This window comes from Glossina fuscipes, unplaced genomic scaffold (assembly GCF_014805625.2).
Source record: "Glossina fuscipes isolate IAEA_lab_2018 unplaced genomic scaffold, Yale_Gfus_2 0, whole genome shotgun sequence".
NCBI classification, from domain to species: domain Eukaryota; kingdom Metazoa; phylum Arthropoda; class Insecta; order Diptera; family Glossinidae; genus Glossina; species Glossina fuscipes.
The window spans coordinates 22,030,352-22,042,813 of NW_023998414.1; the positions used below are offsets into that span (position 1 = coordinate 22,030,352).

The following is a 12,462-nucleotide window of genomic DNA, read 5'->3' on the forward strand; positions in this document are numbered from 1 at the left end:
GGTGTACCGGAAAGTTTTATTTGTTGTTAGAAAAAAAGCAATCCCTTCTTTGCAAAGTTTGTTTAGGTGCATCAGGCCTTTTCGTAATCTCCGATATTGATAAAATAGCATTTTGCTCTAACATGATCTTGATGTCTTGACGTCGTCAATCAAAGATAGTCGACCAGGACATGGCTTATCAGAAAGGTAGGAATCATCTTTTTGAAATTTTTCGAAGCATTTTTTATCGGGAACTGCATCGTTCGCCAAATAATACGCATGCTTCTTGAAACTCGTTCGTAACCGGAACGAAGGCAACTTTCCGGTAAGGCTTAATACATCCACAGATCATTTCTTCATGATTTAGGTCGATACGTATTATTCAATGGGAAGCGTTTCTGATCATAGTGCTAATGAATGCTAAGTTAGAAATTGCCTTTGCCCGAACTTTTTTTCATTTTTTTTTTTTTTTTTTTTTTTTAAATAAACTCCTTGCTTGCAATTCTCTTCCCACTATATGAAAATGTAAGAGGGTGTATGTAATGTTGCAGCGAATTCGATGACTTTTTTCATAGAATGCCTTCCATGCCGCCTTCTCTTTTACAATAATTTTGAAGAAAACCTTTTTCTAACATTTTTCTTTCGTTTTGAAATTAATTTCAATCACTATTAACGTATGTGTATGTTAACCGTTCGCAAGATTAGGTAAGAGGAATATATAGAAGAAAAAAAACACAGACACAAGACGGATTGTTTTCAAAATTCATTGCCAGGTTCATGTTTATAAAAAAAAATAAAAAATAAAAAATAAAAAAGTCACTTTAACACGACTTTTCGATACCCAACTGCCTTCAACATAAATTGTATATATTTTTCGCAGGCTTAGTTTGTAGCCCTCTTTTTGTCGTTTGTGTGGCATACATGTGGGATTATTATTTTATACATTAGAGATTTATTATTATTTAAAATGTTTATTTTTTTTTTTTTTGCAAGCAATTATTTAACTGAACTGGGCTCGGTTCACAGCTCTCCTTATTTGAGCAAATCCTATAACGAGCTTGCATATTAAGTTGATGATACTCAATAGCGTCGCTTTGTCATAAACACGCGATAAAATCAAAAATATTCCGTTGTATACATATAGTATGTAACGAGCGCGAAGGCCAATTCGATACGAAAGCAATCGATTACCATCAACCTAAAATGCGAGATCGTATCTTTCTTGTCTATCGTACACTGTTTTTCTCTAGCAAAACTTTGGACAGACGTTCTGTTGTTATAAGTTACGCAATATTCAATAAATTGCAATCTATATTGTCTTAGCTGGCCATAGATTTCTAGCTTATATCGAGCCATCATCTTCATACTTTTCATCAGCGAAGGATGCAGATAGAATTAAAGCAGAACAAGGCTATATAACACACCTCTCCGTAGCATTTGGATTATGAGACATGTGAATATTTCCGGGAGTAAATCAATTTAAGATGCTGTCGCATTATTTGCTTTAGCTAAAACAAAACGAATAGGTGAGAGGGTCGAGTCCATTTTCTTCTTTCATTTTTCTATAACCCTAATATAATGAACTGTTCGAGACAAATTCCTCCACCCATCGAAGTCTTACCTAATATAAATGGGAAATTATTGATGTGAAAATACGCGGAACTTTTCCCCTGAGCCATACTAGAAAATGATTTGCACAATAGCACAATAGATGATGTATGTAAAGTTTCAGTTCAGAGTTGTTTCTCGGTCAGAGAGATATAGCAAAATTGAGTTTTTGATCTGATTTTTCGAAATAGAATGTGAAAATATGTGAAAAGCTTTTACATAGGAAATGGTAATACTCTGAAGAGCATAGATTTTATAATATTTGCAAGCAAATGCTATTCGACTGTTCTTGACTTTAAACAAAACTTAATCTAATATATATAAAGTGACAGAGGCATGATGCATTACACTTTAGGATGAAGTACCAAAAGTACAAAATTTATTTATTTTTTTTTTTGTGCAATTCTGAACTTTCGAAGCTCATCGAACGCATCAACGCATCAACGCATCACGTTTAATCATTATGAGGCGATCGAAAATTTCTTATGTCCATATTCCAAAAAAATTTCTCATATTTTATGCATATACTCGATGATGTATAGATATATATATTGAAAGTTTTTGTTTGCCTTATTCGTCGAATCTGATCATTTATATGTGGCTGTATTTCATTGTTTCAAACATTTTGTTTAATATAGCGCAAGCGATATGACAATAATCAATATACCTTCATTCTCCGGGTGTTGGTGAAATAAATTCTTTTAGCACATTTCTTTTTTACATATAATCAGGGCCTTGATTTGTTTTTACCTGTTTCACTCATTCAATGTGTGTTCATAGTTTGGCATTGACAGTGACATTTTTTTTTTTTTCTTTTCTTTTTCTATATACGATTATAATAGAATGCCAGCAATTCGGATGTGGCAGTAAAACAAAACAACTGAAGCAACCCTACGGACACACAAACAGATGTTTACACGCATATATGGGCAAAGCATTAAGTAGCAAATGTCAAATACCGTGACACGAAGAAAATTCAACATGATTTTCTTACAATTTCTTTTATAAAAAGTGCTAAAAACATGCACTAGAGCACTAGAGCACGAACAGGAGCTCAGCTAGATATGTTAGAACGCTTCTATTATAATGTAATATATATATTATATATATAATCTTTTGGCAGACAATACAAACATTGCATATAAACTGAAAGTATGCCAAAAGCCTTTTTTTTTTTTGTGTACTCTTAGTAGCAAATTGGTTTCTTTAAGAAGTGACAGATTTTTTGCTCTGAGCAAATCAGAAATTGTGAACCTGTACATGAAAAGATACACATACACATACACACACACACACAGCTAGCCTCTATATATGTAATCATAAAAACAAAAACAACTTCGAAGAAGAGAATAAAAAATTTTATACGGAAAAGGAGGTGGGTCAACCCTCTTGCAAATAGAGAAACTAGAGAAAAACGAGAATCTGGATTGGCCAACAAACACCCAAAATCGCCTAGAAATAGGTTAAACAAGACCACCTACACGACGAATGTTAAAATTTTGAAAGTTTAAAAAAAATCTGAAATTTTACAGATGGCGTGAGTCATATCATCTTAACCTTGCGAACTCGCATTAAAGTGTAAAGATGTGCAAATAGTTGAAAAATATGGCTCACTTTAGCGAACTGAAATTTAATATTATAATATTTATCGGGTTTTATGCAAAAATTTTTGCGGTTCACCTCACTGCATACTCAATCAATAATCGACTTGTCTGCGAGGTAAAGGATATTTTAAATGAATTTTTGAAGAAGTTGCACTTCATACGCATATGTACAGTATGCCGACTTAAACGATGCACAATCGGAAAGTCAAATTGAACGTGGCGCTTAAGCCTCCTTTTTGATAGTAAATTAATTTATGAAATCTCAAGCTGACTATTTGTAAATCAAACCTAAAAAAGAGAGAAAAAAATTTGCTACTTTGAGATAAAAATTTTTATTCAGCTTCTTACACCTAGCACTCGGTCGATGACTCTCTTACAGAGCGAAAGAAAAATTCATTTACATTAACGTATAGAATACGGGCAAGAAGAAGACAATATCGGCAATTTTCTTCTATTTCAATTCGTGCAAATTCTCTGTTACATGATTGTGTTAAATATGTAACAAGCCAGAAGTTATTACCGAAATATTATTCCTGTCATTCCCTTTCTTATCATATTAACGAGCATAGTGTATCAACTTTTTATTATGAACATGTATAGGAGCTTCCTTTCACGGAATCGGAACAATCAACGTACAATTGTTTCTTGCTTTGATAATCCATGTTTAGGTTTAAAATCTGCTTCATTTACAGTGTATAGTATACGGATAGCATTTGCTTTCTTTTATGTTAAAATTACTTCAGATTTTCTTTTTGTCTTCTCCTGATTTTGCTAATAGGCCGATAAGTTATTTCAAAAATTTTTAATTAGATTCAACAACTCGAACCGCTAGTTATGATGAAGAGAGAGAGCATGAAATTTAAGTTTTTATTCCCATCAGCGCAGATAACAAAATTGTCCTTTCATTTGTATGATTATTGGTCTGTCGTTTGTCGTTGGTGTTCTTACGAGTATATAATAAAGGAAACGTTAAGTTTCGCATTTTTATATTTATAGCCTTTAAAGATCATATGTAAGATGAAAAAAAGCTAAGCATGAGCTGACAATAACTGCGATCTCACAGTAATTAGAGAACTCGCATACAAACTCTAAACGGACGTTGGTCTAAAGCTTTTAAAACAAGACTACAAGAAGAATCCACTCCAACTGATTAAAAACAGTTATACTATAAACGAAAGTCCAAAAATTTCGGTCCAAAACCGACCGTGCAAATGGTCAATCAGAAGAAAAAAATGCAATTCTTCTTTTGAGTTAAAATGTTGGCGGCATGTCAAATATGCCTAGTTACTCGTTGACAAACAACTGCTTTAAGCTTCTTACTATAAGGTACTTTAATATAAAGTTTTCGCAAGGTTAGCCTTTCTTTTTTCACTTTTACTTAAAACAGTCTTTGAGCTCCCGCGTAAATATCATTAAATCAGTAATGAAGATTAAGAATTTCATCGATAATCGAGCAAATGTGCAAAGGATCGCAAACTGCCCAAAAATACATACACACATAGGTACGTTTGCACATGCACACGCATTCAAGTAGATTTTAATGCATTAATTTCTATAACACGGTATATTCTGAGTAGAAATTAACATGGTGCAAACTCTACAAGGAAAGAAGTTACAAGTTGCAAATGTGTTTGTTGTTAGTTTTGCAGAGTAGTAGACTATACAGAATTTAAGAGATATCATTTATGAGTAAAATGATTCAAATTCGATGAGAATTTTCAATACTCACCATTTAATAAAAAGCCAAGACATAGGAATTATCAAAAATATATTATTAATAGTGGTTGTATTAACTGGTAGTGGTAACATGTATGTATGTATGCATGTCATGCTATAAAATATATTTAAATGTTTTAAAAATTGAAAAAAGAAAGCAAAAAAAAAAAAAAAACAAACTCCTTCGAGCCGGATTTGAACCAGCGACCTATGGATAACTATCAGCTTACTGCCATGCAACTTCTACAGTCCACCGCTCTACCAACTGAGCTATCGAAGGCTTGCGACTGACGTGTTTAAAATGCAATTTTGTAAATTTCTTTCAATTTATTTTATAAAACAAATTCAATATCGAGAGCCATATAGGTATTACAATATGTCAATTAAATAAACGCATCATATACGACAGAGTTGATTTTTCAAACGAAAGGAGGATAATAGATACACTAAAAAAATTAAATGTATATTTTATAACAATAACGAACTCGTTCTCTTCATACTTCTACATTTTTATCTATCTATCTAATATTATCTACATATTTAGCTCAATAAATATTTATATAAAGAAAGTGCAGTTAGTTATAGTTTACTTGAAAAACTTTTTAAGATACTTGGATATTTTGTTGTAAGATTAGATTGATCTTTCCATTGTATTGATATGCTCTTATTATTATGCAGCCAAAAACTTTCAAGAATATCATAGACATTATTACATAGAGAAAAAAGAATTCGCTGATATTTGTGCAAACTAAAACAAATTGTAAAATTTATCTTAAAAAAGTTTTTAAAAATTCTTTTACACTCAATACTTGGACATATTTCAATTTTGTTTTAGCCTCTGAGCGGTACAATCTTACCCATTTTAAAAATTCAGAAAATTCACAAGAAATATCAGCATTTGTTTTTTTTTTCTTTGCTTACGCGATATATACTCATACATATATATGTTATCTGATTAGATTTATATATAAATATGTGCATCTATATACATTTAATTAAATTTTTATGTTCTTCGAACAGCCCCGTAAATTAAAATTACAATGGAAACACATTCGAATGATGAATAAATACAACGAAAGCTTTAATAATTTGAATAATAATAATAATACCAATAATAATAATAACACCAATAACAATAATAGCAATAATAATAGTAACAGTAATTATAAAAAGGATGATCGTCAGACTATGGACATACCAACAACAGATCCGGGTTCGGATTTAATTTTTTCTACAGACGATGAGTTCGTAATTGACAATGGGAATAATGTATGCCGCGATACTTTACCCCGAATGAGAAAAAATTTATTACAAAGCGAATTGCAGCGCCGTTATATTGAAGAAATTGGAGACGGCCTTCGTACTATGCCACCGGAACTAATAATAACTTCACCTTCCAGTCCACTTTCTGTTAGATATAAAATGGGAAATTCATCATCACGATTAACGAGAGTGGTCCTACCGAACATTGAACGGGCTAGACACGTAAACTCGAATCATAGTTTGCCAGAAAATGATTCTTATAACAAGTATGTTTTTACTTTTTAATCTATATTAAAAAAAATAAAAATTTGTACTCTCAATTTTGATTGATGCATATACATAGAAATGATTGTTAAAGAATTGTTTTTATAAATAATTTTGTAAATTGTTTCAATATTTAATTTCTTATCAAAATTATAATTGTGCATTCTCTGCTCTTAATCCTTATTATTATTTCATCATGGCAAGGTCCCATCATCATCCATTTCACGTATTAAGCACGAAGAGGACAGAGCTTAATCCGGAAGATTTAAATATTGCACTACAAATAAAAAAGAAAATTTGGGCCGGTATACAGCCCGATAGCGGACTATTGATGGTCGACAGAACTAAAAACCTGGGTCGAGAATCAACTTCCGCCAAATTTGAAAATAAGACAAAAAGCACAAACATAATGAAAACTAACTCGGGGGATCTTTTATCAAATGCTTCCCTTACTGCAAATCTGCCGCCAGATACTAAAGAGTTTCTAGCGTAAGTCTTTTGTTAAAACTGAAAAATAAAATTAAATTGTTTATGTATAATCCACATTGCAGAGCTTGCTCCAGGAAATTAATTGCTTGGAAAACGAGCAATCCATCTCAGGAAAGGGATGGAAATTGTTTGACAAAGTCGAAAATACCTTTGGAAACCGTAGTATCGACTATCGATGAGAAACGTACAATGTGTATATTTAGACAATTAGTAAATAGCAAAGGATTGCAAAAATTGGATTCAAGTAAAATAGAAAGCCCGTATGAAACAAAAGAAGGGAAATCCCAAAAGTAAGAAACTTTGATGCCATAACCCAAAAAAAAAAAATGTTTATGCATTCTATTTTCTTTCTCTGTACGCTTATATAGCAAGCCTGCCGTAAAAAAATCGTCCATAACTAAAACCGCAGGCAGCACAAAAAGCAAGACACGCAGTTCACTTCGTTCGCCGCCATCACAGCAGCTTTCACAAAAAGTCAGTCAGATGAAATCGCATTACAAGAAAGCAGCCAAAACAGCTGATGTTAAGACAACTGTTACCGGTCGGAGTGTAACGAACGCGAAAAAACAAAAATTACAAAAAAAAGATGCGCCTTTAGGAACAGCAGTTAAGCAAAATGCCACAACTATCGACACGCATAAAGTTTCCAAATTGAGCAATTTAGATGCACCTGCGAGTAAAACTTCATTAACACGCAAAGCGAAAACAAAATTGAAGAAGAAAAAATTGCCGATGTCTAGTTGCTCCGTTCCAAATGATGGCAAAGCCACAAATATTTACGGTTATTTCGATAACGACAGCACCATTAGCATACTAGCTAAGACAAAAGCAACTGTTATGGATACCCCGGCTAGTGTTTCAAAATTTTAAAAATATATACTTCCATTTAAAGAAAAACAAAAAAAAAAAAAAAGCGATCATAAATAATAAATCAATTGAAGAGATTATAAAATTGTTATATGTACTCGGTATTCGCTTACAACTTTCCAACATAATATTCGCTTTCTTCTATGAAAAGAAGATGCGCAAATCTTAAGTAAACAGATTAAAAAAATGAAAAAATAAATAAATAGAATTTTTGTACTTTTTCGCACACCCTACTTAGTCTTTTCTTTACTTCTTTGCTTTCGTTACACGCATTAAATATGAGGCAATGTTTTTATTCCTCGTATCAACGAATCAATCAGACATCCTATCGCACACACAATTGTTATTACTCAATCAACCTATTACGTTTTGCTTGTATTTATTGATGTAATGATTTTCATAAATAAGTTCACTTTTAAATAAAGTTCTTACTTTATTACAGATTTCGTTTTCTTTACAAAGCAACATTAATTGTAGTGCGCCATTTTTACATTGCTTTTTGGTTCTGAAAATCCATGTATTTATTCACTGAATCACATGGATGCAGTTAGATGCCTGTTAGCTTAATTACTCACCTTCAAAATTGATTGTAGGCAATTTAAAAATGTTTTTTTATAACTGATATGAATTATATTGTGTTGTTATTCTTAAATCACATATAATTTTAATTTTACTTAAATAGTGAATTTAGTGTGTTATAAATTTTACCGTTACCAGAGTTGCCGAGCTTTTTAATAATCAATTTATCATTCTTTAAAGTAAACAATACTTACGGATATTTTCATACATTAGAATATTGTCATTTTGGATGCATTTGGCAGTTCTAAATAACCCGAAAAGAAAAAACAACCCTGTGCTAATTTGGTGAATTTCGAACAAAAGCCAGAACGTAAGGAATTTTTTTTATAAGGAAAACGGTGAAATAATTTTTTCGGTGGCGTCTCAATTTAATATATTTTGTTAAGAAAAATGTAATTGAAACTAATATATTTGTATTTTTTAAGAGCAATCAACAAAAAAAAAAACACAATAAGAATTTAATTAAAAAATCACGTTGCGAGGATATTTATTTTTTCTATGTAAAAAAAGTTACAAAAAGGCGAACCAAAAAATAAGAGGAATAAATGAAAAGAGACGCTGATGGCGGAATTTTTAGAAAAGAGCAACAATCTTAAATGCATTGTAAGGAATCATAAAATCGTTTTATTTCGAAAGTAAGCTTTAGCAAATCTAACGTTATAAAGCGTGAATATATATATTTATATATATATATTTATATATAATTATATATATCTATTTATATACACAGATGTAAATAAGTGAAATATGTTATTATTTTAGTATATAAAAATTAAGCCTTTTTACCAGGTAAACGCATATAGACTCGGAAACGAACTGCAATTGGATTAATATACTTGACAAAATGGGTGATGATTTATTTGATCAACTAAAAAACGCTGGCCCGGTTAAGAGGACACCACCGCCTACAATTAATGTTAACAACAAAAAACCTGAGGTAGAAAAAGTTTCAAATAATTCAGTAAACGATACGATAGAAATAGATAAACTGAATAATGAACATGATATATGTAAAGCCAAAAATCGGCGAAAGTCTATGCCTCCACCCGTATCCGTTAATGTTACGAAATATAAATCGAATAAGTCGCGTAGTATGTCTCCACCCAAAATTGTTTTGGTTAATAACGCACCGGTCAAATCACTTAAAGTGCGATTGGAACGCAAAAATTTGGAAAAATTTTTAGCACAACCTCTCGAGGAGCATGTGAGGAGTTTGCGATTAAAACAAGAAAAAACAAAAGAGAGTGCTAAAACTACAAAAACGACCCCAACCAAAGCTCAACAAAAATTGTTTGAACCGATGGTTATGGATAAAGCTCAGAAAATCCGGAGTATGAAAATTAAACGTTGCTTAGTACGCTTACAAAAAGTTAATGTTAAGAAGCTGCAGGCGGAGTTAGATCGTAAAGTGTTGCTAAGCAAAGTTGAGAAACCGAAGCCCTCCAAAGGTCAAACTAAAAATCTGAAAAAAAAGCCAACTGAGAATTCGCCAACCAAGCAATATGATTCTTCGCAAACTAAAAGAGCCCGTCAAGCTATTATAGAAACGACAAAAACTCCACAAAAATTGTCTAAAACCGGATTTTTTATAAAATTATCACCATCGCTTTCCAATAAAAAAGCGAAAGAGAAAAAGAAAAGAACTCTCAAATTGAATGCAGCCATAGGCACTAATTTATCTAAGACATCCATCTCTAAACCCACCAGCAAGTTTACACGCACCCAGCTAATCAAAACTTATGGAAAGCGTGTTTTCAACGCTTACGTAAAAATTGAGCGTTGCAATCATCCTTTATTATTAACTTTCGAGTCGAACGCTCGTGCCCGTAAGTTGCAAGCCAAACGTAACAAATCAAAAAATCTTTCAGTATCTTTCCGTGAACAAGTTGAAGTGTTTGGTGATAGTTCTGATTCAGAAGACTATTGTTCTGATGAAGATTTCTATGCTAATTTAAAAATTTTCGACAAAGCCGGTGCAAATAATAATAGCACGCCCCTAGTTATGCCGGCTCGTCTAAAAAAGGTGGAAAACGGTAAAGTAATAGACGACATCGAATTAGATCCTACGCTATTCGTAGATCCAAATAATTTATGCACTAGTACTCCGTTTATGACACCAGGGCGTAAAAAACGTGAACACAAAACTTTAAGTCCTCTTAAAGATGACGGTACCCCTAGTCCTCGTAAAGAACAATTAAAATTGGCCAACGAAAAGTTACCGCCCAGTGGATTAAGACGGATTAATTTGGATGAAGAAGATGATGATGAAGATGATGATTGTGAGTACATAGGTAAGTAAGTCCATATCTTTATTAAATCTATTAGAAAAAAAAAAAAAAAAGTAGTAAAAATCACAATAAATGTATTTTAGTGCCTACTGAGGTGCCTCAACGGCGTTCATCATATGCTGGTCTTAATACTACTTTAGATGATGGTAATAGTGCCATTATTGAGAAGGCTAACAATGAAACACCTGTCAATTCCCCAATAGCAGCAAATATCGATTCAACTACAAAAACGATAGAAACGCAGCCAGAATTGCACAATACTGGTGAGACCACAGACAGTTTTGAATCAGCGCAAGATCAAACGGAAAAATTAGACGTTGACTTGGAGTCAAATAATTTGAATGCTTTAAGCAGCCGAAAAAGTTCACCGATTGAGTTATTTAACGACGCTTTAAGTTCCACGCAAGATTTTCTACCGGACAAACAAAATAGAACAGGAAATAGCAAAAACGATAATACAGATATGATAGACAATAAGAAATCTGTCATTGAAGATAGCTTTGGCGATATACCTATGAAACTGTTTGTGGATGGTTAGTAGTTTAATTGCAAAAAAAAAAAAAAAATTCAAAGTATTTTATTTATTCCTTGTTGCTTATGTATATTTACTAGACTCTCGCAGCGATGACAACCCCACCAATGCAATCGTAGATAGCATAATTAATGAGACCCTGAACGAGATGAAGAGAAATATAAACGATTTGGCAGAAGAGTCATTTAAAGCTAGCACCACTTAAATACTTGTACTTCACCACTGACGTACAATAACATAATTAATTATAAGTGAAGTTTTTCTTTAATGAAAGAATTCATTGAGTTTATAGGTTCTTTTAAAAAACAATTTTTTGACACATTTTCAAAATGTAGTTTTTATAGAAAGTAAAATCGTAAGCAAAAAGTTAAAAGTTTTATTTTTATTTCTCTTGAATAATCTAGAATTAATTTGTTCTTTAATTCTTATTTTTTCCTCTCGTTTTTTATAATTTGATTGTAATATGAAAAAATAAAAGCTAACGTGTAAATCATTTAAGAAGGCCTATTATTTGGAAAAGAAAACGAAAACAAATAAAATTTATAAATCTCATAAACCGGATGGTGATTTTTCTATAAATTATTTTATAAACACAGATGAGATTTTAAGAAGATATCTGATTAAATGAGTAAAAATCGATTACAGATATTGAGTTAAGCTTGTACTCGTAATTATTAAGGGAGTTATCAGCGGAAAATTGTCTGGAGTTACACCCTCCATATCCAAAAAAATATTTTGGACCTGCTATAGTCGCCTTCTAGAATATTGTAGTGATCTCATAATATGATGTGCAGTACATACATGAATATACATATATCTTGCATACAATATATATATTCATTTCTAATATCGCTTATTGACAACTTGCATCATCAATTATATGTGGAAGGGGAAGCGTCAGTTTTCAAATTCCCATATTGTGCATTTGAGAACGCAGATGATCATCATTTCACACAGGGTGTTCAAAAGCAATCGTACATCTTTCTCTGGAACTTACGAATCGTATGAATTCAAAAAGCGCTTTTATTCTTTTCGAATTTAAAGAAAGAGGAGATTATTGATGTGTCACTGAATGCATTTTTCTAACGTTTCACGAAAATAGTATGCCAAAAATATAAAATGTATACCGTATCGTACGTACATTTCTGAAAGAAAATTGCGATTATCAATAAGTCTCTTTTGCTTATCTATCAAACGAATTCTCTCGTAGCGTCTATTTAAATTAATTACTTACTTTACAGATGACGCATAAGGTCAGTGGAGTAACTAAATG

The 12,462-nt window shown here is 32.0% G+C and overlaps 3 protein-coding genes and 1 non-coding gene across 6 annotated transcripts in view; 2 read left to right on the forward strand and 2 right to left on the reverse strand.

Moving 5' to 3' along the window:
- Window positions 1-8,123, forward strand: part of LOC119633502 (phospholipase D C-like) — a 10,601-nt gene extending 2,478 nt beyond the window's left edge. Inside the window, exons 3-6 of the mRNA XM_038027095.1 lie at window positions 5,928-6,436; window positions 6,639-6,923; window positions 6,986-7,213; window positions 7,292-8,123. Of these exons, the coding sequence (XP_037883023.1) occupies window positions 5,928-6,436; window positions 6,639-6,923; window positions 6,986-7,213; window positions 7,292-7,793 (1,524 nt within the window). The 3' untranslated portion in view covers window positions 7,794-8,123. The remainder of the gene's footprint in view (window positions 1-5,927; window positions 6,437-6,638; window positions 6,924-6,985; window positions 7,214-7,291) is intronic.
- Window positions 1-8,562, reverse strand: part of LOC119633489 (glutamine-dependent NAD(+) synthetase) — a 104,651-nt gene extending 96,089 nt beyond the window's left edge. Inside the window, exon 1 of the mRNA XM_038027083.1 lies at window positions 8,366-8,562. The gene's annotated coding sequence lies outside the window, so the exon portion shown is untranslated. The remainder of the gene's footprint in view (window positions 1-8,365) is intronic.
- Window positions 5,088-5,187, reverse strand: Trnay-gua. The gene is made up of 2 exons: window positions 5,151-5,187; window positions 5,088-5,123 (listed from the first exon to the last, which is right to left on the reverse strand). It is a non-coding gene; the product is annotated as a tRNA-Tyr (tRNA).
- Window positions 8,563-8,875: 313 nt separating the features above from the next.
- On the forward strand, window positions 8,876-11,473 carry LOC119635016. Of its 3 annotated transcripts, none has more exons than XM_038029542.1 (4): window positions 8,876-9,004; window positions 9,147-10,660; window positions 10,741-11,190; window positions 11,270-11,473. In XM_038029542.1, exons 2-4 carry the CDS (start codon window positions 9,214-9,216, stop codon window positions 11,392-11,394), a joined length of 2,022 nt encoding a protein of 673 aa, XP_037885470.1. In that variant the 5' UTR covers window positions 8,876-9,004; window positions 9,147-9,213; the 3' UTR covers window positions 11,395-11,473. The 3 variants fall into 3 exon arrangements, with proteins under 3 accessions (XP_037885470.1, XP_037885461.1, XP_037885452.1); XM_038029533.1 differs by having other exon boundaries at window positions 8,876-8,972; window positions 9,159-10,660; XM_038029524.1 differs by having other exon boundaries at window positions 9,159-10,660; window positions 11,270-11,472.
- Window positions 11,474-12,462: the final 989 nt, after the last annotated feature.

Excerpts from the sequence above, each read along its gene's own strand:
- LOC119635016 (XM_038029542.1), top strand. The coding sequence starts at position 9,214 with ATGGGTGATGATTTATTTGATCAACTAAAAAACGCTGGCCCGGTTAAG. Across the intron at positions 10,661-10,740 it reads TGATGATTGTGAGTACATAG|TGCCTACTGAGGTGCCTCAA; the intron begins GTAAGTAAGTCC and ends AATGTATTTTAG. Across the intron at positions 11,191-11,269 it reads TATGAAACTGTTTGTGGATG|ACTCTCGCAGCGATGACAAC; the intron begins GTTAGTAGTTTA and ends TATATTTACTAG.